The 27,040-nt window shown below is 36.3% G+C and overlaps 1 protein-coding gene across 1 annotated transcript in view; it reads left to right on the forward strand.

Moving 5' to 3' along the window:
• LOC138333299 (hemicentin-1-like) overlaps window positions 1-20,059 on the forward strand; it is a 69,276-nt gene extending 49,217 nt beyond the window's left edge. Inside the window, exons 9-18 of the mRNA XM_069281587.1 lie at window positions 9,809-9,906; window positions 11,616-11,820; window positions 12,141-12,299; window positions 14,437-14,565; window positions 14,823-15,119; window positions 15,354-15,488; window positions 15,963-16,082; window positions 16,472-16,738; window positions 17,408-17,599; window positions 18,163-20,059. Of these exons, the coding sequence (XP_069137688.1) occupies window positions 9,809-9,906; window positions 11,616-11,820; window positions 12,141-12,299; window positions 14,437-14,565; window positions 14,823-15,119; window positions 15,354-15,488; window positions 15,963-16,082; window positions 16,472-16,738; window positions 17,408-17,599; window positions 18,163-18,257 (1,697 nt within the window). The 3' untranslated portion in view covers window positions 18,258-20,059. The remainder of the gene's footprint in view (window positions 1-9,808; window positions 9,907-11,615; window positions 11,821-12,140; window positions 12,300-14,436; window positions 14,566-14,822; window positions 15,120-15,353; window positions 15,489-15,962; window positions 16,083-16,471; window positions 16,739-17,407; window positions 17,600-18,162) is intronic.
• The last annotated feature ends 6,981 nt before the right edge of the window (window positions 20,060-27,040 follow it).

Here is a 27,040-nt window from a genome sequence, read left to right on the forward strand (position 1 = left end):
GATCTGTAAAGTGATATTTTGTTTTAGTTTTCATGAATTCCACTCACATTTACTACATATTGTAATAACATCGAAAATTCTTTGATTCCATGTCGATTTGAAGGTTGCCTGAGGAACATGTGTTCACATGTGTTAAAGCTACTTGACAATTCGACAAATTGAAAAAGTACATACATGTATACAGTAGGATTTAAAACTTTATTCTATTATTAAGTTAGCAATATAAAAAAATCAACTGGATATAAAACGGCACCTTGAGCAAATCTATAGACGTAGATGATGGTTAGGTATTCTGGTTTTGAAAAGGAGCGCACATGGTCATCAACCTCATCAAAAAATACTTACCATTTAGTAAGTGTCGACGATTTTCGCATTAGGGCCAGTAAAAGGCCATGTCAGGACATGGGTCAGTTACAACTGTCCGGCGGGGAGTCTTAATGACCGGTCAGTTCCCTTGATAATGGTCCAGGTGGTCGCCGTGGGTACTTCCTGTATCAGCAAATAAAAATGTATTTTAGTTGGTTAAAAAGCGTTTTGCAAGGCTTACTAATATTAGACTATTTTGATTGACAGAAATAAACGTTGCAAATATACGGAAGCGTTAAAGAAATTCAATTTGGTAACCCAAGATTATGATCATACAGTTATATAATGTGTATCCCAATGGTTTGACATTAACGAATGATTACTCAGACAGAAATACCTTCCATATCAATGTTATATTTAATACACATTTTTGGAAGAATTTTTATTCGTAATATAGTTATACTTAAAATGGACATTCAAACTGACAATATGGAAAATACTTTAATAACACATGTAACGAAAATTCGCTTGCAAATTAAACGAAAATTTAGATTTTTTATATATTTTGTTAGTTTTACCATTCTCAAAGGTTATGTGTGTATCTGACTGTTAACTTTCTTTCCTTTTTACTAAATTTCCCGATTTCAATTTCAAAGCATATTCGTGGAGAGGAAGTTTCGCGAATAGTGCAATGAATCATCAAGTTACTGATGCATTCATACACATTGCAATGAAGTGTGTATGACACAAAAGAGACATTAGACCAATAAGATAGTGTCAGGTCCCTGTGTTAGAGACACATTTACATTCTGTATGATATCAATGGTGATGTATACACCCATTGGTACAGGAAACCTTCTCGTATGTATTGGTCTCACTGACAGAGTCGTATATGTAAATGAGTACATATTAATTGGCTGTAATTGACACTAATTAACGTCGATCCATTTCCCCAATAGGGTGACCTAGATACCATTGTAGTATAGTATACCAATGGAACTTGCCGACTCATTTAGTCAGTTAATGCCGTTATTTCATCCTTTGATGAAAACGACATTGCAAACGACAAACGGTAAAATTATCTGTAGGGCGATTATGTTAGTATTTCTTTCTTTTTTTGTAAAATTGATGCAAATACAGAGATAAAGAAGCAAAACAAAAAGGGACCAGATACGTTTATGTAAATGGTTCGAATAAACATTATTGAATTAGTTGTAATCTTCTGTAAACATTTGTATTTGTCAAGTGCTTGGATTTGTTGTCACGACTGCTACGAATTCATGAATTAGAAATGACATGGAATATGGCAGACACAAATGGTTTTCAATGAATGTTAGAACAATATAATGTCTCTCATGAAATCTACCTGATAAGGTAGAACAGGGCTTCCGATCACTTACGATCTCTACACCCCTGGACTATCTCATAGTGAAATTGAAGGCAGCTCAGCGGAAAACATTTGACCAATCACGGGCTAGCAAATATTTCATTTGAAGACTACAGAGAGAGCGACGCCTAACATCAAAGCCACAGAGTCAACCACAGTGTACCGTTATACGGCTCTTTTGATGTACATCAAATGACTAAGTTACCTGTTCTATTCTGTTGCCTCCAGTTTTACGATGAGATAGTCCAGGGGTGTAGAGATCGTAAGTGATCGGAACCCCTGGAGTATCCAGGATGGAAATCTACCTGATAAGGTAGAACAGAACATTAAGAAACACAAACAAACTAGCAAACAAAAAACAAACAAACTAGCAAACAAAAAACAAACAAACTAGCAAACAAAAAACAAACAAACTAGCAAACAAAAAACAAACAAACTAGCAAACAAAAAACAAACAAACTAGCAAACAAAAAAACAAACAAACTAGCAAACAAAAAACAAACAAACTAGCAAACAAAAAAACAAACAAACTAGCAAACAAAAAAACAAACAAACTAGCAAACAAAAAACAAACAAACTAGCAAACAAAAAACAAACAAACTAGCAAACAAAAAACAAACAAACTAGCAAACAAAAAACAAACAAACTAGCAAACAAAAAAACAAACAAACTAGCAAACAAAAAAACAAACAAACTAGCAAACAAAAAACAAACAAACTAAACAAAATTCTGTTCTCGACATGTCAGTTAGTGACATATTTGTTTTAATGCATTCTACTTTCATTTCTGACTTCCATAAGACAATGGAATCTTCGAGCTTAGATATTCTACAAGTACAACAACATCAATATATTACAAATGTAAACACAATTCGACAAGTTTCATTTGCAGGAGCCGTGTGGAAATTTGATCAAATTACACATCGATGTATATCCAATAACATGTCACGTTTTTCATATTGCTTGTGATCTGAATATTACACAACACTAAGTAAGATTATGTCACATATACCAATTCCACAGCTGACACTATAAGTACTCCTGGAACATGCTGACACTACCAATTAGTGTTTATGTTGTGAAATTTGATCAGTGTGCTATACCATAGATCAGTGCAATCATTTAGAGGACAACATCAATTAAATATCGATTACCTCCCTTGAATGTCAGACACGCGCTCTGACGTTTAACACATGGCCCCAAATGTACTGCACGTGAGTATGGCAAGGTACCCTTGAGGTATCGGTGTCGTATTTATAAGAGTTTTACCACACAAGTTTCAACTTTTTCTCTTTATATTATTCTAAGAACTAAACCCACACCTTCTATTACAATACTATACTGATAAGAATTGCAAAAAAAGAATCAACAGTATAATAAAGTAAAATGTATTGAATGGCTTAATCTATATTCGTGTCTAATACATCATGAATGTGTTAATTGTATCATAATGTTTGGAGATGGCTTTTTTAAAAGACGAAATAAATTGTGTCTGATTCTTTTGTGCTTACAATAAAATATAGTTAAAGTCAAACAGTACAGTACAGGGGCTATATTTTTATAGGTTGATAAGTAATGTATCGGAAAATACATTGTTTAAATTCCTGCTAATATTTTACAGATTAATCACATTTTGTACAGTATTTGTCACAAGCACGTGTCTTTACAATATCGGATTTTCAGACTAGAGTATGAATACACATTCACGATATCAGGGTATAATTATATGGTTTACATTGTATACATAATAATAACTCGTTCTGTATTATAGATGCATGTCAGGTATGTGTTTCCTGCTGCTATAAATACTCAATACTACTCTGTACAAGTACAGTGACTGGGTTCGATAGGGATATGTTCAGTGCATACACATGTGTATACGTACCTCAGTTTGATAGAAATATGTTCAGACATAGGCCTACACATTACACGTACCGACTACATTTTGTACTCGAATGGAGAAGAAAGGATGATTTTTTATGCATTATGATTTATAACATTTTTTCTAACAATTTGTTTACCCATCATTTACTTGCCACTGTAGCCCTGCAGGTAGGACGTTAGAATTGTACCTGCTGCCCCTATTGCATGATCGTAAAAGGCGACTAAATTTAGGATCTTATCTTTTCTTTTCTTCCTAACTGACTTTATCTTTCCTAATGCCTTCCTTGGCACCGCCTCACTTTTGGCCTTGCGTTGAGCGTTCGCCCCTGTGAGGAAGGCTCTGGGTTCTGTCCCCTTGCCGAGACACACCAAAGTCTATAAAAGTGGTAGTTTCTGCTCCTGCTTAGCGCTCAGCAAACGGGGAGTGGGACGACTGGTTCGCCCGTTGTCAGTATAATGTGACCGGGTGGGGGTGTGTGTTGCTTGGTGTCTTCGGCGGCATGCTTCAGTGATATAGCACTATAAAAAGGGCAATAGTTCCAGTATACAAGAAGACACAACACGAATATACCGCAGTCTCCCAAAACACGCACATCGCACGGCATACACGCAACACACCGCATACATGGGAGGCCGTCCTTACATGACCATAGCTGTTAATAGGACGTTAATTAATCAAAACAAACAAACAAACTTGCCACTGTTCTGTCACCCCTGTACGGATCTCAATTTGAAATTGTCTAAAGTAAGGATGTCCTTATCTTACCCATGCTATAGATATGACGCAAAACATTAACACACGTATTATAATATTATGGAGGATTGCTGTTTCCTTCTTTTGCTCATCCTCTCTACCTATTTGCTATAGTTATTACACTCTTCTTGCACTTCCTTCTTTTGCTCATCCTCCTACCTATTTGCTATAGTTATTACACTCTTCTTGCACTTCCTTCTTTTGCTCATCCTCCCTACCTATTTGCTATAGTTATTATACTCTTCTTGCTCTTCCTTCTTTTGCTCATCCTCCTTACCTATTTGCTATAGTTATTACACTTGATAGGCTACATAGAAAACCTATACAATTATATTAATGTCTCTTTCTCTAATCCAGCAGCCATGTAATCTTTAACCGTATACTGTCGGCACTTACCTCTCTCAAGAGTTTCATCAGTTAGAACATGGGTAATACTCTCTTCAAATAGTAATAAAGAATCTTCTTGCTAATTATCATTGAAGTGAACAACTTAAAAGCATGACCGCGATGAACCACAGCCTTGCAAAATGAAGACATATAGATACAACGTAAAATAATGACATATAAAGTAAGTATTGAGGATCCTTTATTAAATCAATAGCAATACGTACCTAAATTGAGGCAGCCTTAGATGAAATTAATTTGGTAGTCATCATGAAATGTGTCGCATCCTGATGCCTCCATTAGGTAACCATGAAAGCACAGCTTTTCAAAACTGAATCCATGTTGATAAGTATACCTCAAAACCCCAATGTACCAATTTTCAGCTTATTCTGACAACATCTAAATTTCGACCAATCAGAGACCTTTTTTTCGTTACACTGGCAACTGAACTTTTCGAAAACGTTAAAAAGTTATTCGGTATACCCTTTAACCCCCGTGTACTCATTTTCAGCTTAATCGGACAAAATGTAAATTTCAACCAATCAGAGGCCCCCATTAGGTAACCATGACTTTTCGAAAATGCTGCTATGTTATTCGGTGTCCCAAATAACCACTATATGCTAACTTTCATCGAAATCCAACTCCAAAATCTCAAAACCGGAAATGAGCTCTGGCGGCCATCTTGGACTTCTGATTGGGAAAAAAACCTTTAAGCACAATCCCACACCCTAATGAGCATGTAAGTGAAGTTTCGTGATAATCGGCCTAGTAGTTTCTGAGAAAAGCTGCGGAAACCCGTGCGGTGGAAGAAAGTGGAAGAAATAAGAATGAAAAATTAATAAGAAGAGAAACGGAGCAAAAACAATATGTCCCCCAACATGATTATCATTTTCTGATCACTGTTTACATTTTTCGTGTCACACTCATGAAAGAACTTAAAACCACAATACACATACATGTATATGTTGATATAAGATGCATACAGTCATACAGAATGATTTATTAGGACCAAACTCTAAAACATATAAAAACAAATTATATGTATAGACAGTCTATTAGGGTTTTCCGAGTAAAGTTAATTGATTACCATCCATTTGCAATGTATATGGCTCTTTGTTGCGGTCGACTGTATACCGTCCTGGCAAAATCTAAAATTATCATTTCCGGTATTGGCCAAATCAAATATCCTTATTTCTATATAACATGGTAGTTGTTTTTAACAAATTTAAACGAATGTTAATAACAAGAAAAAATGATGACCATATTACGCCACCTTGAAGAACTCCAACGTTTGGAAAATGGAGGTCGTGGGAATAAATTCTTTGTTTCTAAAAGTAAAAATATGTAAATATAAATAATATTACATGGGCATCCACGTGACCACGATCAGGGCCTAACTTATAATGGCGAACACTGTTGGCAGGCAATGATAACTTACAGACGAATATTACTACATGTTCATAGCGTTACAGAAATGGTTGTGTTTTAATGTTTTGCTGTCCTATTACACGGACTAGAATTAAAAGAGTTGTTGCCCTTGTTTTTAATGACATGGGTCACTTCTGGGGTCTATAACGCCACTTAATCATCGGATTGTTACCGATTTGTTTATATATACGTGTCAATGAATTCTTGTAATAGGATTGTTTACATTTTTAGCTCACCTGGCCCGAAGGGCCGGTGAGCTTATGTCATGGCGCGGCGTCCGTCGTCCGTCCGTCCATCCGTCCGTCAACATTTCCTTTAAATCGCTACTAGTCATAGAGTTCTGCATGGATTGTAACCAAATTTGACCACAAGCATCCTTAGGGGAGGGGAAACTGAACTTGTATAAATTTTGGCTCTAACCCCCCGGGGCAGGAGGGGCGGGGCCCAATAGGGAAAATAGAGGAAAATTCATTAAATCGCTACTTGTCCTAGAGTTCTGCATAGATTGTAACCAAAATTAGCCACAATCATCCTTGGGGGAAGGGGAACAGAACTTGTATAAATTTTGGCTCTGACCCCCTGGGGGCAGGAGGGGCGGGGCCCAATAGGGGAAATAGAGGTAAATCCTTTAAATCGCTACTAGTCATAGAGTTCTGAATGGAATGTTACCAAATTTGGCCACAAACATCCTTGGGGGAATGGAATCAGAACTTGTATAAATTTTGGCTCTGGTCCCCGGGGGCAGGAGGGGCGGGGCCCAATAGGGGAAATAGAAGTAAATCCTTTAAATCGCTTCTTGCCATAGAGTTCTACATGAATTGTAACCAAATTTGGCCACAAACATCCTTTTTGGAAGCGGAACATAACTTGTATAAATTTTGGCTCTGCCCCCCCCCCCCCCCCCCCCCCCCCCCCCCCCCCCCCCCCCCCCCCCCCGGGGCAGGAGGGGCGGGGCCCAATAGGGGAAATAGAGGTAAATTCTTTAAATCGCTATTTGTCCTAGAGTTCTGCATGGATTGTAACCAAAATTAGCCACAAACATCCTTGGGGGATGGGAAACAGAACTTGTATAAATTTTGGCTCTGATCCCCCAGGGGCAGGAGGGGCGGGGCCAAATAGGGGAAATAGAGGTAAATTCTTTAAATCGCTACTTGTCCTAGAGTTCTGAATGGAATGTTACCAAATTTGGCCACAAACATCCTTGGGGGAATGGGATCAGAACTTGTATAAATTTTGGCTCTGTCCCCCGGGGGCAGGAGGAGGGGCGGGGCCCAATAGGGGAAATAGAAGTAAATCCTTTAAATCGCTTCTTGTCATAGAGTTCTACATGAATTGTAACCAAATTTGGCCACAAACATCCTTTTTGGAAGCGGAACATAACTTGTATAAATTTTGGCTCTGCCCCCCCCCCCCCCCCCCCCCCCCCGGGGCAGGAGGGGCGGGGCCCAATAGGGGAAATAGAGGTAAATTCTTTAAATCGCTATTTGTCCTAGAGTTCTGCATGGATTGTAACCAAAATTAGCCACAAACATCCTTGGGGGATGGGAAACAGAACTTGTATAAATTTTGGCTCTGATCCCCCAGGGGCAGGAGGGGCGGGGCCAAATAGGGGAAATAGAGGTAAATTCTTTAAATCGCTACTTGTCCTAGAGTTCTGCATGGATTGTAACCAAAATTAGCCACAAATATTCTTGGGGGAGGGGGAACAAACTTGTATAAATTTTGGCTCTGACCCCCTGGGGGCAGGAGAGGCGGGGCCTAATAGGGAAAATAGAGGTAAATTCATTAAATCGCTACTTGTCCTAGAGTTCTGCATAGATTGTAACCAAAATTAGCCACAAACATCCTTGGGGGAAGGGAGAACAGAACTTGTATAAATTTTGGCTCTGACCCCCTGGGGGCAGGAGGGGCGGGGCCCAATAGGGGAAATAGAGGTAAATCCTTTAAATCGCTACTAGTCATAGAGTTCTGAATGGAATGTTACCAAATTTGGCCACAAACATCCTTGGGGGAAGGGGATCAAAACTCGTATAAATTTTGGCTCTGGTCCCCCGGGGGCAGGAGGGGCGGGGCCCAATAGGGGAAATAGAGGTAAATCTTTAAATCGCTACTAGTCATAGAGTTCTACATGAATTGTAACCAAATTTGGCCACAAACATCCTTTTTGGAAGCGGAACATAACTTGTATAAATTTTGGCTCTGACCCCCCGGGGGCAGGAGGGGCGGGGCTCAATAGGGGAAATAGAGGTAAATTCTTTAAATTGCTACTAGTCATAGAGTTCTGAATGGAATGTAACCAAATTTGGCCACAAACATCCTTGGGGAAGGGGATCAGAACTTGTATAAATTTTGGCTCTGGTCCCCCGGGGGCAGGAGGGGCGGGGGCCCAATAAGGAAAATAGAGGTAAATTCTATTAATCGCTACTTGTCCTAGAGTTCTGCATGGATTGTAAACTAAATTTGGCCACAAACATCCTTTGGGGAAGGGAAACAGAACTTGTATAAATTTTGGCTCTGACCCCCCGGGGGGAGGAGGGGCGGGGCCCAATAGGGGAAATAGAGGTAAATCCTTTAAATCGCTTCTAGTCATAGAGTTCTGCACGTATTGTGACCAAATTTGGCCACAAACATCCTTGGGGGAAGGGAAACAGAACTTGTATAAATTTTGGCTCTGATCCCCGGGGACAGGAGTGGCGGGGCCCAATAGGGGAAATAGAGGTAAATCCTTTAAATCGCTACTTGTCATAGAGATCTGCACGTATTGTAACCAAATTTGGCCACAAACACCCTGTGTGGAAGGGGAACAGAACTTGTATAAATTTTTGCTCTGACACCCTGGGGGCAGGAGAGGTGGGCCCAATAGAGGAAATAGAGGTAAATCATTTAAATTGCTACTAGTCATAGATTTCTGCATGGAATGTAACCAAATTTGGCCACAAACATCCTTGGGGGAAGGGGAACAGAACTTGTATAAATTTTGGCTCTGGCCCCCCGGAGGCAGGACGGGTGTGGCCCAATACGGGAAATAAAGGTAAATTCTATAAATCGCTACTTGTCCTAGAGTTTTGCTTGGATTGTGACCAAATTTGGCCATAAACATCCTTGGGAGAAGGAGAACAGAACTTTGGCTCTGACCCCCTGGGGGCAGGAGGGGTGGGGCCCAATAGGGGACTTAGAGGTTAATATTAACATTCTTTCAGAAAAGAAACAATGGGCCTCTTGTTGGATTTAAGCATGGTTTCAGTCATTCTATTAACATTACCACAAATACATAATAATTACGATAGTTTCATAAATTTGCTCAGTATTAAATACAGTTAGATTGTATCAAAAGTAATGTAAATGTAATATATCTCCAAACTTATTTCTGTAATGTATTATCTAGTCTAATACAAGATGGCAAGTTTTTATTTAATCGTATATATGCTTGTTCTCATGATATGAAGATGCATGAAGTGTATGGAATTACATATTCTACAATCCATTGACTGTTAAGGATATCACTTATCATAACTGACGAGTTTAACTTTATTTTTTCTCACACTACAACGTGATTACAGCTTTTCTTACAGCATCAGCACACACATGTTATACTTTTGGCGAATACTATAAAAAAAAACAATAAGATGCGTACTCTGACTTATCTTTGACTTTTCTTTACACCAGCCCGGCCAGTCCTCGACACCACTCCAATCAAAATCACAGCTAAGAGAGGTTTCTCCGTGACGCTTCCATGTAGTATCCAGAATCTTGGAACCACACGGGTAAGTTTACCTAGAACTGGGAGAATCATTTGTTTGTTTGAGTGGTCGCTCAACAGAAGGCCAAAAGTAAAACGATGTAAAGGAAGACGTTAGGAAAAAGAAATTTAGTTGGGAAGAGTAGAAAAGATAAAATCATAAATTTAGTCGCCTTTTACGATCATGCAATAGGAGCAGCAGGTTCAATTCTAACGCCCTACCGAATGGCCCTCGAGAGTCTCTACAAGTGGTCCCCAACATTGATCCAGGTTCCGTTGAAACAGATCCAGTAGTTTAGGATGAACTGTCAAATTTATCCTATTGAGAAATAGACAGATGATCAGTCGGGACATACAGACGGTCAGTCCGGAAAGGCAGACAGACAGACGGTCAATCCGGACAGGCAGACAAACAGACGGTCAGTCCGGACAGGCAGACAAACAGACGGTCAATCCGGACATACAGACAAACATACGATCAGCCCGGACAGACAGACAAGACAAACGGACGATCAGTCTAGACAGGCAGACAAACAGACAGTCACTCCGGACAGACAGACGGCCAGTCCAGACAGGCAAACTGATACAAGTGTACCTTTCTATAACTTCGTGTACAGGTGATGAGTATTACTAGTAATAATTAATAATCTAGCTTTACCAGTAAGACTTGTAAAAGGCGACTAAAGGAATAATATCTACTTTCGGCGATGAGTTGGCTCAGCTTGTTCGGCCATGTGAAGAAGGCGTTGGGTGATTACAGGGCAAGTACAGTATATTAGATAGGGTTACAAAGAAACTTTTAACAGTCGAACACATGGAAAGTCGAGATAAGGAAACTTGTTTTTGTCATGCGAGTACAATGTATATTGGTAAGCGGGGTAAACACATGGTAAGGTTACCAAGAAATTGTCTTTGTCATGCGAGCACATCGGCTATAATTACAAACTTAGCACTAACCCTTCTCAAACCAGTAAGCTTTGACATGAATACGAAGTTATTAAACGGTTTATTCTTTCTTTTCTATGTTTAGATGACTATTCTTTGTTACTGGTTAATACTTCCGTGATATATTCAGCCGAAAACTTCCATATAGAAGTATTCAAATAATCCAATAACAGAAAAAGTTGTATACCCAAATGCTGTCCAATTCAATATATTTTCAATATTACAACTATTAATTAAATTTAGTCCAACCAGTTTAAGTTAAAGTTATATGTGCCGTATTTTTCATACTCACGAATTAAGATGAGCTTTTAATATGTTATTCAGCACCAAAAATTACCAACTTTTTGAAAATTACAGTGCTTTCAATGCATAGGTTTTAATTTTACATGTACAAATAAGAGCTGAAAATGATTTTAAAGTACATACGGTGAGACCATGAAGCCAAATTGGTCTCACTGTATGTACTCTAAAATCATTTTCAGCTCATATTTAAGGCATAAAAACAACAATTTTACGGTACAAAATTTCTGTGTTATAACTAACGTTTTATAAGTCATCTGAAGTCATTTGAATGATTTTTACAGCTTTATTCATCAAACCTTATGGTTTTTATAAATTAATGATTAAAAACATGGCATGTCAAAAATATCGCCCAGTTACGGCACATATAACTTTAAGGGATTCCTTAAATAAAAGGAATGCGCGTGAAATTGGGCCATGAAGTATGATTTTGTCAAGATTCTTTGTTGCATGTGGACCAATATTAAATTGTGTTTCCCCATCAAACAGGTGATGTGGATGTCTCAGTATAACGTAGCCATTACATTAGACGATCGGATCATCCTGCCCGATAGCCGATACAGCATAGCCCGTGAATACGAAAAGGATTGGGGACTGGTTATAAATAACGTCAAGTCTACGGACGAGGGCGTGTACAAATGTGTCGTATCCTCGTATCCTATCCTGGAAAAAGAAGTGAGCCTTATTGTTCTGGGTAAGGAGTGATAACTCGTTACAATTCATTTCAGTTCAACATCATCAAGAGTTGTCCTTCTTGACACACTTACTTCTATGCTAACCTTCAAGCTTTGTAAATACACATTGCATCTTCACAACAACTAAAGAATAATTCAATTTTGAGGAATAAATTTCATAATTATAACCGTGGTTAAAAAAGAAAAGACAATACATTACCCATAACTCTTAAACAGTACAGTGAACATTTGCTTTGTTGCTTTTTTCATTCAAGAAACTATATTTTTAATGTTTATTTATAACTCTGGAGTTAAAATGTCAACGTGATCTGTTTTATAGTTTCCCCTACAATAGACAACCAGATGACGAGTAACAATATGGCGGTTTCTGAATTTGATGATGTCACACTTAGATGTCACGTTAGCGGTAATCCCACTCCGGAAATCACGTGGTACCGCCGTGTCACCGGTTCAGATCACCAGTCTCTAGCCCGAGAGAGTAAGTAGAAACGTTTACAAGAATACACGTACGTCACGTGGCCTCAACAAAGGACTAGATATGGTAATGGCTCTTTTTGGCCCCTCAATCTACCAAATTTCAAATTAAGTATTTAGAAATTAAGTTGCTGCGTTTGAAATATTGAATATGCCCCTGACAAAAACTTTATGATATTTTTGTTGACAGAAAGTTTGTTTTTGCTATGTAACCATGGTAACTTTGCATAAATTATGCAAATTTGAAAATTTGGTCAATTTTGGCATATTTTTTTGATAGTTTTTCTTTTAAAAGTAATAGAGCGCAACCTAGAACAAACTTTATATTTTAAGGGAATTAGCAGACACAAAGAATACATCATTTTGAGAAATATAAAGTTTGTTCTAGAATGCGCTCTATGTTAACCAGATGAAAATCTGCATAAAAAAGGCTATTTCGATGAAATATTTACATTTTGCATAATTTATGTATAAATATAAATGGTTGCCATGGCAACTAGAACTGCTATATTACCTAATAGCACTATCAAATATGTCAGGTATGTAGTTAATATTTGAAATGCAAGATTCACATCTTAAAATAACAGACTTTGAAAAATAGCGAATTTAGGGGCCAGAAATGACCCTTACCATACCTAGTCCTTTCACAAAATAAATGAATTTAAATAATCTACCGTACTCCGAGACATCCAATGTTGTTATTATGTCTATATTTATTAACACACCAGAACTGACTGTTGTTTGTGTCGTATTTTCTCATGGAACTCTGGCTTTCAACCCCAACTGAAAGGAGGGGTATCAATTTGGGTCGTTTTATGGCCACTCAGCGATAATCAAATGTTTTTGCATGAAGATACATTAGGATCATTCAGCTGCTTATTGTATGCTATTCCAAACATCCGTTTTAGCTGAGCTCATGGTAAGTTTATAGAGGTCTAAAGATTAAAAGGTGATGCTTTACGTTTTTTTTATTGATTTAAGTCCAATTATATATCGGAGTAGAGATAGCATTGTTTGCTTTTTTTGCCTACATGTTATAGGTTTATAAATTTCAGTTCAGAAAAAAAAAAAGAAAAAAATATATCATATTCAACAAATAGTAACAACGAAACATCTTCTGGTTTTTCTATATTTAAAACAAGTTACAATATTTTTATTTATTATACATGTAAATACGTTTTTTCGTAGCAATACTGTTCTTTAACTGCAAACCGTAACAGTAATTTTCAAATAAATACACTTTCACAATATACACTAAATGTTGAATACATGATATTTTTTGCTATAGCTACGAGATAAAAATCTCAGATTTAGTCGCCTTTTACGATGAAATAGGGCAGCACTCTTCGCAGCAGACACAATTGTAATATCCTACTTGCAGATTCCCTCATAAAACAAAAATAATATCTTAAAAACCAAATATGTTAAGTCGACAGATAACATCATTCTATTCATAGAATATGACCTAATGTGTCCTGTCACCCAACCCATGTAACCTAGGATGCAATATCACTTTTTTCATTTTTCATCTGTTTTCTGAACTAAAATGCACAAACCCGTGATTTGTTGGCAGAAAAAAATGCAAAAATTTAATTCCTAATATTTAATGAGGATTTAAAAATGTTCACCACACCTCATACATGGGAGGCCGTCCTTACATAGCCCTGGGATAAGGACGTTAATTTAATAAAACAAACGATAATCATTCTTTGATCTTTACCCATGAAATAACGTTGAGCCCGGAAACATTCGGATGTTCTGAATCGCATACACAATGTAGAGGATCCTATGGTATCGTCATGCAAAGCATTTTGCTTATCACTGAGTGGCCGTAAAACGGACAAAATGATACCCCTCCTTTATTCTTTGATTGCTGTAACTGATCAAACAGAACATAAAACGATCGCACATATATCATTATCTATTTTGTCATATTTAGAATTAAAAGTTTGAAACGATATTTGCTATTTAAGAAGCATCATAATACCGTCTTGGTATCCTACATCTCGGGAAGCTAGCCCTGACTGTTTTCTCCTTGGTTCTCATATTCATCATAGATTTGTGATCATTGTTCTATTTCTCATCCTGTTTTTATTCTTATATCTTTGTGATTATTTATTTTATGTTTGTTATATTTTCAGGATTACAACACACTGGCAACATTCTCAACATTCCTCAAATAACTCGTCATTCCGCCGGCGAGTACATATGTCATGCTTCAAATGGTATCGAACCGAGCGCCTCAAAGAACATCACCGTGGACGTGCTATGTACGTAATAGAGATCATAGTACATTAAAACTAGAAAGGACAAATCTTAGTTGATAAACTTGATGACACGAATGTTTGTGTTAGTAATAGTAATAGTAATCTGTCGTTGTTTTTATATAAAAATATTTACAGATTCCTATAATTTTGATGTTTCTTTATTCAAAATAATCAATGTTAAAAATCTGGCATTAATATGGAAATCATTCTAAAAGAAGATAAAGTGAAGTTTGATAAATATATTTTTTTATAATTATTAGATGCCCCAGAGATAGAAACAATGATGAGAAATATGGGTCAGTACATTGGGCGGGACTCTACTCTGGAGTGTACAGCAGAGGGCAGTCCAACTCCGGACATGAAATGGTACATCAATGGTCAGCGGATAGCGGACAGCTGGAAATTTAAAGTTACAAACTACGTGGAGCCACTTGACGGTGTCGTCACTTCCGCCCTCCTTATCCGGAATATAGACCGCATGGACTATCGGGTCTACACATGCGAGGCGGAAAATGCACACGGCACGGCTGAGCATAACATCACGGTCTTTGCTTTAGGTCTGTTTTATACGGCTTCTTATTTTAAAATTGTGGCGTAAATTTACCTTTTACAGTGCATAAAGATGTCGGACAGACAGTTTTTCTAGTTTTAGTTATATACATAGCTTAGTTCGCAATGGAGACAACAAACACACGTGATGAACTGTTTGCATCATTGGTCTGCAAGTATTATGTACATGTCATAGTAAGAGAACGTATGCTGTATAAACTGTTTTTTCTTACTTTCTCCAGGCGCTCCCGAAGTGATTATAGATCAGTCCAGCCGTAATATGATAGTTCGAGAAGGTACGGAAGTAGATTTAGAATGTTTCGCCTCCGGAACACCATTACCATCAGTGACGTGGAGTAAAGACGACGGACAGACAGGTTTGTGATATAACAAACAAGGTGTTTAGGTTACAGCTGCAAATCACACTGTCGTTTATTTACCCATGGAGAGTGCACTTCATACACGCAACACGCCGCATTCATGGGAGTTCGTCCTTATGACCATGGCTGTTAAATTAATCAAACAAACAAATAAACATAGTGCTGCATATTTGCTACGATTCTCCTATAAATACCCATAAGGTTTGGAAAATTGCATTCACACGCAATTCTATATGATATCGATATGCTATTAAAATAAAACATACAACATACCTAAGCGTCGGCACTGTTTCAGTTACTGGTGTCATTGGCGATGATTGACTGGAGCCTAAAAAACTGCGCTTTTTATTCTTTGTACCAACCTTTTGCAGAATGGAAAATTATACAATGGTGCATATGAAAAGCAACCCATAGTCACTTAGGTCATCATGTTACGATAATAAAAGTAATGATTCCATTATTTGTTTACAGAGATTGGACCAGGAACTGTTACTCTTACCAATATACAAGGCAGTGATGCCGGCATGTACACATGTTTTGCTGAAAACCCGCTCGGTTCCGACACACTCTCTATACAGATAGACGTCGAATGTGAGTATCTCATGTTGTGGACACCAGCATTAACTTCATAGCAGTTTCATTTTTTTGATAAAGTAGAAAAAAGTCATATTATCATAAAACAATAAAAATTATCACAAAACAATCAAAAACAATAATAATGCAAACAAGCAGTAAAACGTATCGGACATACTGTATGTATGTATGTATGTATATTGCATTTTGTCAAGTATTTCCTTGTAAGTTTTCCTTGGAGAGATTGTAATTTTTTGGGGAAATATCACTTTTCTTTTAAAAGAAATATGTTATGGGATTTACTTTTTATAATTTTACAGAAAAAAAAAATGAAAAAGATACGCATACCCACAATTTTGCTTTAGACGCAGCCCGCACATTATATTCTCGCCTTGTTTTGCTTTTAGACCCACCTACGGTATCTGTATTGCCACAAGAATACCAGTATAAAGTAGGAGAGATGGTCACAATCAACTGTACAGTGCGGGGTCACCCTCAGCCACAGATGTTATGGCGAAAAGAGGACTCATCAGAAAACTCAGATGTCGACATCTTAGAGGTGGACGAAAGCACCTGGATAATGGCGCTACGAATAGACAGTATCACTTCGGAAGATTTCGGCATCTATCTGTGTGAGGCAGTCAACTCGGCAAATAGCAGTTCAAGCTCAGTCCGTAAGTATGGTAGACTTAATTATCCAACCTCGGTTTTTCACCAAAACAAATCTGTCATCGTAGTGCATGATTATAATGTTTAAAGTTATATACCGTATGCGGTACTTTTCATAATTATGAACCAAGAAGACGTTCAAATGTTTTATTCTCAACCAAATCGGTTTGCAAATCTCAAGGTTTACATGCATAGATCTTATGATAGGGCAAAGTGCATCGCAATAGTATTGCCAAAATCAAGCTACTTACTTCTACCCTGCAGTAAAATGTCTAATTATAGTTAACAAATGTTAACAAATACATGTGTATTTTGTGTTATGTGCCAGTCACTATGCGTATTGGTCTACCTTCATCAAGGTCATTAAGGGTTCATGCAATAGAAGAATCAGTGGCCTTTATACATGATGCACTTAGACTCCCTTAATACTTTATACACAAAATGCGATGTTATAGCAGGTGTCCTTGTCTTAGTATCATGTTTAATTAAAACAGGAGACAAAATAGTGAAAAATTACATCAGCATATTCCGTGTCAGGCAAGGTTCTCGTTTTGCATCTATGCTATTAATGGATAAAGACAGCGATGGAGATGTTTTAGCAAAACGGTTGCTTCCATATTCATTTTACTTCTAAGTTACAATGTCCATAAATCGTCAAATATCTTATTTAACAGAAATAACAGAAATCGTGGTGACGGACCCACCGACAGAGGCGCCAACGACAACGACGACGATGTCACCAACGACCCCTAAACCAACGACGACGACAACAACAGAACCGACAACGACGATGAAAGAAGATAATGTACATAATCCGGCAGAGGAGATAAAGGCGACAACTCCAAAATCCAACAACCAAGGAACAGGTATAGATACAGATCAATTACTGAACCATTCAAACGAATTCTTTAAATTATTAAAATTATCTTTAAGATATCAGAAAACTTACCTATTTACTTATTAGCTTTGATTACCCACTTGTTTTTTATAACATTTATGATTGATGGTATCATTATATTTTGTAGAAAATACTTTTTAGTTCATTGTATGTTTCTGTAACAAGATAATTAGATACTACTACCAAAGTCTCTGCTGGAACACAGCAAATTATTTTATATAAATCAAATCACTGCCTCCGCTACTGATCGGACTCGGGGACCCCTACGTGCTTACTGGTCTCGTTCAATCTATTGAACCAATGATAAGTTGCCTCATGTCGAGAGGTACGTGTATATTGAAACAAATATACCTAGGGGTACTTGTCGATGTACTTTGATAATATTGAGCTGCTTGATGGTTAGTCTATTATTGCATTTCATTCGGTTCTGAAATGAATGTTTCGGTGAATACGATCATGATTCTCTTTTTGTAGCCATTTCTAAGCGTTTTCATATCATCTATATAAGAATGTTGTTTCTTTTATTTTCAGATTCTCCGTTGAAAGATCCCAATTCGTCAACATCACTGAGAGCAACATTGACGCCAGTTATACTAATATTTGTTACCATAGTATTCTTTTTGTGAGCCGTCTTACGCTGTTAAATCTAGTTTTAAATTAAGTATTTATAAAATCCAACCTTTCTCAAATGTGTCAAGAGAACTTTTTAAAATTTAATTTAGCTCTTTTGTTTAATCTTCTTCACACAGAGTCATTTTAAAACATGTCACATGAACGGTATAGGGCAGATATTTAAATGGAAATTCGAGTCGCCACTCTTATGAAATTGATATCATGATGATTAAACAAATCCTTGTACACAATAAATATACTTATTTTATTGCGAGAGTCTATTAATATGACATACAGCTTTGGTCCAGTAAAATTGAATTTTCTGTAATATAAAAAAACAACGTCGAGGTAAGAATGTCGCCCTGTTGGATTTCAGCAGCATCCGCAAAAATATTACTGTTGAAAAAGCTACTCATTTTCCTAATCTTTAATACTCTTCTTATGTCCGTCCACTTCAAGTAATTGATTGAAAAGTGAGCCAAAACTGTATACAAAGGCAAACGTTCTGTAAAGTATTGTTAAACTATTAAAATAAAATAAAATATATATATACAAACGTATAATTTCGAATATCAGTTAGAAGGAAGATCACTTTTCCGGAATCTTATGCAATGAACATTTCACATTCCGGAATGCACGTCAATGCTGCAAATTTATCCGTGTCATTGTATCAGCTTCAATAAAGCTAACTATGTTGAAATGCTTACGTAGATATGTTTGCGTACATTTATATTTAGGTCAGAAATATGTATATGATAAAAATAATAGTATTTTCCCTGTTATTTTAAAAAATAATCTTGCCTGCAACGAGCATTTTCTTTGGTTTGAACATTTGCATTATCATCCGATGACGTGGCCTTTTGTAACGCTGCTTTTCATTGGTTGATGTAAAGAGAAGTGCCTTCTATATTTGGCAATCTAATCCAGGATTCATTGCGATCCCCACATTCAAAACATCTTTGTGCCCAAATGAACTCTGGGAGAGATTGACTTTTTGTTTGATTTGGAGTCTTAACGTTTCAGACTTTGATTACGCCAATTGTCGTTTAAGAAACTGACTCAACGTTCGACTCGAGAAAAGTGCGTTAAAAGGATTTTTGTTTTTTTGAAATACGAATTGAATGAAAATTTGCTTCGGTGAGTGACGTTCTTTGGTATTGAAATACACACAACTGACCTTTTACGCCAGTTTAAAGTTATATTTCCAGAGAAAATTATAATTACAGATTGTTGGCTTAATACAGAACATTTGACGAGTAACTCTGTTGATAGCGTCACAGGACAGAACGACATCATTATTTAGCTCAATTGCCCTTTGACCTTTGTTTGTGATCGCCCTCGTATTATATAGATTTACCCGCTACTTGTAAATAGTTAGTAGATGTAGTATGGTTGTAATTTAACGCTGGCTTCCGTTACAGGCTGTAGAGAAGAATGTGTACAAGTGTATACGGAAGTGTAGGATCCAAGTGTAATTGTGTGAAAGATGACTGTTATGATTGAAGCGTCTGAATGATTATTAGTGGATGTAAAGAAGATGGCAAATTATATTGTTGTAATGAATGGATGTTTAATTGACGTAGAATGAAAGATCAAATGTAGAGAAGCTGTATTATCATATATAGAATAAAATAAAGGTTTTTGAATAAATGCATGTCTAAGTTTTTGTAGAATTCAGTATTGTAGCTTAACTTTCGCTCCAGAAACTTTTTTTTGTGTTCTTTATACGTTTATTAACATTGATTGGTCGTTCGTTAAGGAAATACGATCTCAGTTTAGCACGATATATTAGTTGCCTGATTTATAATTTCATTCTCCAAGTCCTATTTTAGAATTATCATATCCATAATCTCTCCAAGTTTATTTTAGAAACAATCATATATAAGTAATGCTATTTGACATACTAAAATATGTATTAGCGGCTCCAATACGGAGTTTCTAGATAGACGATTTACCGTTGATTAGTCCCAGCTTTAAATGATGACGTAATAATCACCGGATGGTAGGCCTAGTCAACGGTTAATTGTACTTTACCCACGTCGATTTGGGATCTCGAAACCCTCGCATTGATTATCTTTGAGAGACTGTGACAAATCCATTTCTACATATGTATATATGATAACACAGGTAAAATGGTCTCGGGTCACCGGTCTGGTTTTTATATCTCCCTCACCTTCTGGCAATATGAAATCTTTACAGGTATAGATATCAAACCATATTCTCCGTCTACAACCTAGTACACTGTACTTATATTATGGAACAGAATAGTATGCAATGCCGATGCATTACATGCGCTGAGTGAAATAATACCAATTGAAAACACAATTTAGGAAGCTTAAATATCTTGTAACGTAGAATTATTGTTTATCATAGTAAACATAATTTTTCCTTAAATTAAAATTCATCAGCATAATGAAGGTACAAAATGTACCTATCGTCATATTACAGTATAAATATAAGTGTGTTTTTTTTAACTTGAATATAACTACTGATGCAATCGTTTATTAGCACATTATTACTTATTTCATCTTTGACCCTGTGTGATATCTATGTTTTATATCAAATTTTATAGTGGTTTTCAATCTTCGCGTTCTTGCTTTCAGAGTTGTATGATTCATCCTTTGTCCCTCGATAATAACCTAAATGTATAATTCTATGGAGTTATTAATCTTTTAAAATATATGTGTTACATTCATTGGAAAACATTAGAACCGAGATCATGCTATGTTCAATCAAAAGGAGTATATTTTTCTGTAACCGTGTTCAATCAGAATATGTAACAAACTGATTATGAAAAGAACAACGTAATTTATGTAATTAAAACACTGATGCCTTTCTAACATGTTTATATTTTAACAGTTTTTGACTTTTTGTCTATGTATGCGAGATGAATGAATACATGAAGAGAATAAAAACTTATTTTACAAAATGTTTTCTCTGTTCTCTATTTCTTCTAACGACAACCATGACAACAGGAAAAGCAAAACATCAACAACTTTAATAACAACCAAGACAAATCCCTATCGCCAGTACATTAGGTCAACAATATCGAAACATGGCTATTTTCGCTTATATTGTGTCTCGCTTAGAGAGCCGCTTTCACATTCTGTCTTTATTTGTACTGTGCAACCATCGTGAAAGTATTTGCATGTATGTATTCTTGTTAAAATGTTCCCATGTTAGGATACTAGAAACTATGTTGTTTCTCGGCAAGTCTTACAGACCCCAATGCCTACCTTACAGGGGCGAGAGGGTCACTGCAGGTGAGGCCTGTGATTAGTCCGTTATTTTGCTATGCCATTGTCCAGGAAAGATAAAAAGACTGATAGTAAATTCGATGGTGATATTCCTAACTATTACAAAGACACACAAACCATCCAGGGGGGGGGGGGGCGGTTTTAATCACATTGACTGTTAATAATTATTCAACAATTATGTCGTAGGTTGAAGTTCTGGGTCCAGTTTACATGAACATTCCTTAACTTTAAGGAATTCATGAACTTAAAATCCCCCATAGGAAAGCACTGTAGAAATTAAGGAAATACTCTTTAAGCTAAGGAGCCTTCCTGAACATCTGTAATGCTTTCCTATGAGAAATTTTAAGTTAAATTAAGGAATGTTCATGAAACTTGGTCATGCACAAGTCTAGTTTCCTATAGAATGGAAAGTAGACACATGATTACACTGTCAACTGTAACAACTGTCTAGTCTTCAGCTGTATCAGACGTGTTCATTCTCCTGTTCGTTAAAATGAAGATCATAAAAGCTGGAATGAACCCCGGAAATCGTAAAATGAAAAGTGACTTGTATACAGCAAGGTTAAGTAACAAAGTCATTTGGCATTCTTGTCTATCTTTACCTTTGCTCTTGTACACACCGTATACTGCGATAAAGTAAATGGAAATGAGCAAGACATCACACGGATCTAAGCACTACTACTGGACTTTGTCAGTCAAAGGAAAAGAAAGAGTATTTTTCTCCTTTGTTATTTATCCTTCTTTCACTCTCCCTTTGTTTTAAACATTTGATGTACACGGTGTGATCATGTATTCTTAGCAGCAATAAAGCCCAAGCGTTAACATCCAATATGCTGTCTTTCAGTCATTTACTTTTATCGCGCCGTTAGTGTTCGACTAAGGAAAAAGTATGGGCCATGCAAATATCATACAAGAAATAAGCCTTTGTTTTTTTGAATAGTAGAAATACTGTTTAAATATTTCAACCTGTTAGCAGTGTTCTATTCAGACCGGATACTAAATGGGATATATACAAGTAGGGACCAGTGGCAATCGAACATGTGATATCTTAAGTAAGCTAGCTATTTTATACATGATACATTGACAATATGTCAACTACTGCCTATACTACAAAGGGTTAATCTGAAAGCAGCCGAAGTGGTTCCAACAAAGTTTTTCAATGGTAACACGCAAAATCTAATTATACAAATCGTTACATTGACCAAAGCATAAGCTAATCAGGCAAAATATAGCTAATCAACTAGAATATATACCATTTGTAATTTCTTGTTCTAAAGTTGAAGACATACAACCTATACCAAAAATATACAGACTTTTAACTAGACATGCATGTATACTGATACCTAGACATCATATCTAAATAAATCTGTTTGTTTGATTAATTAAAGTCCTATAAACAATGAGGGTCTTTTAAAGACGATATCGCATGTATGCAGCGTGTTGTGTGTGTCAAAGTGCGTGGTGCATGGTTTGGGTGACAACGATACATTTAGTGGTGTCTTCTTGTAACGGAGGACCCCTTGCCCTTTTTATTAGTGCTATCCCACAGAAGCATGCCGACGAGGACGCCGTACAAGCTCATCTAAAACCGGTCACATTAAACTGACTATAAGCAAACCATAGTCGTCCAAATCCCTTTATGCTGAGCGTTAAAAAGGAGCAAAAAAACTACCACTTTTATAGACTGTGCTGTATTTTGGACAGGGGGACAGAACAGAGGCAAACGCTCAACTGAAGGGCAAAAGTGGGACAGTGTCAAGGGAAACGCAAAGAAAAGTAAAATAAGTCGCCCTTTTCGAAATCATGCGATCGGGGTAGCATTTGCAATTCTTACACCCTACCTGCGGTGCCAACTTTGAAAAAAATGTTACCTAGACATTGTACCTCGGCAACATAAAATTGGTAGCTAGACAAAGTGAAAAAATTCAAAGTCTCGCGTGATGAAATATACAATTGTAACTGTTTTACATCAAGAAGCCAGATCTATACTATTTGTTACATGTTTACGCTCTCTGTCGATAATATATATATGAAGTTCCTGCCTAATTGTTTTTAACTTTGATTAATGAACATTCACTATGCTAGGATTTTTTTTAAAAATTATTCAGTAATTCAAATGTAAATAACAATACATATAATTTCGCAGAAGGGCTCTCATAATTGATTATCTTACTTTTAAACACACACAATTACATCACTGCTTTACATTACTGCTTATTAATTTAGTTTCCATACATGAGCCATAAATTTCGAGGGAAAATAAGATAAGACACATTTTTGCTCAAAACAGTTAAAATGATAGATTGATAGGAAATATGCACGCAATATTAAATTTTTGATTTTATATCCAAAAATGACATATTCACTTTAAATGCTGTGTTTTGATTGGTTAATATTGAGTCAAAATATCAAGTTATCAAGTGATATTTTCTCTCATGTGAAAAAAAATACCACAACTATTTCCACCGTTAAACCTTAAAGTTAACTAAAATGTATTAGTCTTCCATTTGACGATTTCAAAAATAGAAATATTCCACTCGAAGTGTCAATAAATAAGGTCTATGGGTTTGGGTGACAACGATACAGCTTAGTGGTGTCTTTTTGTAATAGAGGACCCCTTGCCCTTTTTATAGTGCTATCCACAGAAGCATGCGCGACGAGGACGCCGTACAAGCTCATCTAAACCGGTCACATTAAATGATATAAGCAAAACCGTCGTCCCAATCCTTTATGCTGAGCCGTTAAAAAGGAGCAAAAAAACTACTCACTTTTATAGACTGTGCTGTATTTTGGAAGGGGGACAGAACAGTGGCAAACGCTCAAACTGAAGGGCAAAAAGTGGGACAGGTAGTCAATGGGAAACGCAAAGAAAGTAAATAAGTCGCCCTTTTCGAAATCATGCGATCGGGGTAGCATTTGCAATTCCTTACCACCCTACTGCCGGTGCCAACTTTGAAAAAAATGTTAACCTAGACATTGCTACCTCGGGCAACATAAAATTGGTAGCTAGACAAAAGTGAAAAAAAATTCAAAGTCTCGCTCGCGTTGATGAAAATATACCATTGTAACTGTTTTACATCAAGAAGCCAGAATCTATACTATTTGTTTACATGTTTACGCCCTCTGTCTAATATATATATGAAGTTCCTGCCTAATTGTTTTTAACTTTGATTAATGAACATTCACTATGCTAGGATTTTTTTTTATAAAAAATTATTCAGTAATTTCAAATGTAATAATAACAATACATATAATTTCGCAGAAGCCAGAAGGGCTCTCATAATTGATTATCTTACTTTTAAACACACACAATTACATCACTGCTTTACATTACTGCTTATTAATTTAGTTCCATACATGGGCCATAAATTTCGAGGGAAAATAAGATAAGACACATTTTTTTTGCTCAAACCAAACAGTTTATTAAAATGATAGATTGATAGGAAATATAACCCCCCCCCCGCACACGCAATATTAAAAATTTTTGATTTTATATCAAAAAAAATGACCTATATTCACTTTAAATTGCTTGTGTTTTGATTTGGTTAATATTGAGTATAAACTATCAATTTATCTAAGTGATATATTTCTATTCATTCATGTGGAAAAATACCCAAACATCTATTTCACACCGTGTAAACCTTTTTTTATTGTTTAACATAAAATGTATTTGTCTTACCATTTGACGACTTTCAAAAAAAATTAGAAATATTCAACTCGAAAGTGTAATTTATATTAGGGTTAGTTATGTCTATGATAATTTAAATTATATATATCAATTGTTTAGGTTTATATTTATTTTTTTCAATTTTTAAATAGTACAAAACACCTAGCTTTGTTCTTATAAATTTATGTCGTGTCGTGCTGTCTAGGATCTAATCATATAATGCTCTCAAGAGAATATGTTTTTTTAAAGTGTCTAAACGTCGAATCGAAATTTTATTTTGGCAACGGGAAATGTTTATAACTACCCATTCGACAATACAAATTATTACATAGAAAATGCACCACGGCACGGCTGAGCATAACATCACGGTCTTTGCTTTAGGTCTGTTTTATACTGCTTCCTATTTTAAAATTGTGGCGTTAATTTACATTGCATAAAATGTCGGACAGACAATTTTTCTAGCTTTTGTTATATATATAGCTTAATTCGGAATGAAGAGAACAAACACACGGAATTAACTGTTTGCATCATTCTTCTGCAAGTTTCATGTGTATATCATAGTGAGAGTACGTATTTGTTACAAACTGTTTTTTCTTACTTTCTCCAGGCGCTCCCGAAGTGATTATAGATCAGTCCAGTCGTAATATAATAGTACGAGAAGGCACGGAAGTAGACTTAGAATGTTTCGCCTCCGGAACGCCATTACCATCAGTGACGTGGAGTAAAGACGATGGACAGACAGGTGTGTGATATAACAAACATGCTGTCTAATCTTCGGTTACAGGTTGCAAATTAGCAACTGTGGTTATTTTCTCATGGGGAACTGGTTGCACGGATGTCAGTATATTGTGACGGGTGGGGTGATTCTTGCTTGGAGTCTTCGCTGGTTGCTTTCAGATGACTATAGCTTTGTAAATAATGGGCAAAGATTTCCCTTATACAAGGAAAACCACAACACAAAAATTTACCTCTCGCTCCGAAAACAACGCCCGCCATCTACTTAATCTCGCAAACTCACCTCGCGTTCTTCGGAAGATTATCCTTGTGACCCTGGCTGTTAATAGGACGTTAAATTTAATCAAACAAACAAACAAACACTGTGTTGCATATTTGCTGCGATTCTGCTATAAATGCACATGCAATTCTATATGATATCTATTTGCTAATAAAACAAAACATACAACATACATAATCGTCGGCACTGTTTCAGCTACTGATGTCATTGGCATTGGTTGACTGGAGCCTGCGCATTTTTATTCTTTGCAATAACCTTTTACACAATGAAAAATAATACAATGATGCATTTGAAAGGCATCCCATTGTCATTGATGTTATAATGTTACGTTAATAAAAGTAATGATCTCCATTTATATGTTTACAGTAGATTGGACAGGCCAATGTGACTACATTACCAATATCCAAGGCCAGTGATCGCTGGCATGTACACATGCTTCGCTGAAAACCCTCTCGGATCCGACACACTCTCTATAAAGATAGACGTCGAATGTGAGTAGAATCTCATGTTGTGGACATCAGCATTAACTCCATAGCATTTTCAAAAACATTCTTGAAAAAGTAGAAAAAAAGATTATATTATTATGAAATAATAAAAATTGTCACAAACAAATCAAACAAACACAATAATAACGCAAGCAAACAGTAAAACGTATCATAAGATATATATTTATATTGCTTTTGTCAAGTAATTCTGTGTAAGTTTTGTAAGTTTTCCTTGGAGATCGATTTGTAATTTTTGGGGGAAATATTACGTTTCTTTTAAAACTGAAAGTATGTTATGAGATTTTTTTTACCATTTTACAAAAAAAAAAAAAAAAAAAAAAAAAAAAAAAATAGGCATACCCACAATTTCTGC

The sequence above is a fragment of the Argopecten irradians genome, chromosome 10 (assembly GCF_041381155.1).
Source record: "Argopecten irradians isolate NY chromosome 10, Ai_NY, whole genome shotgun sequence".
Taxonomy (NCBI): domain Eukaryota; kingdom Metazoa; phylum Mollusca; class Bivalvia; order Pectinida; family Pectinidae; genus Argopecten; species Argopecten irradians.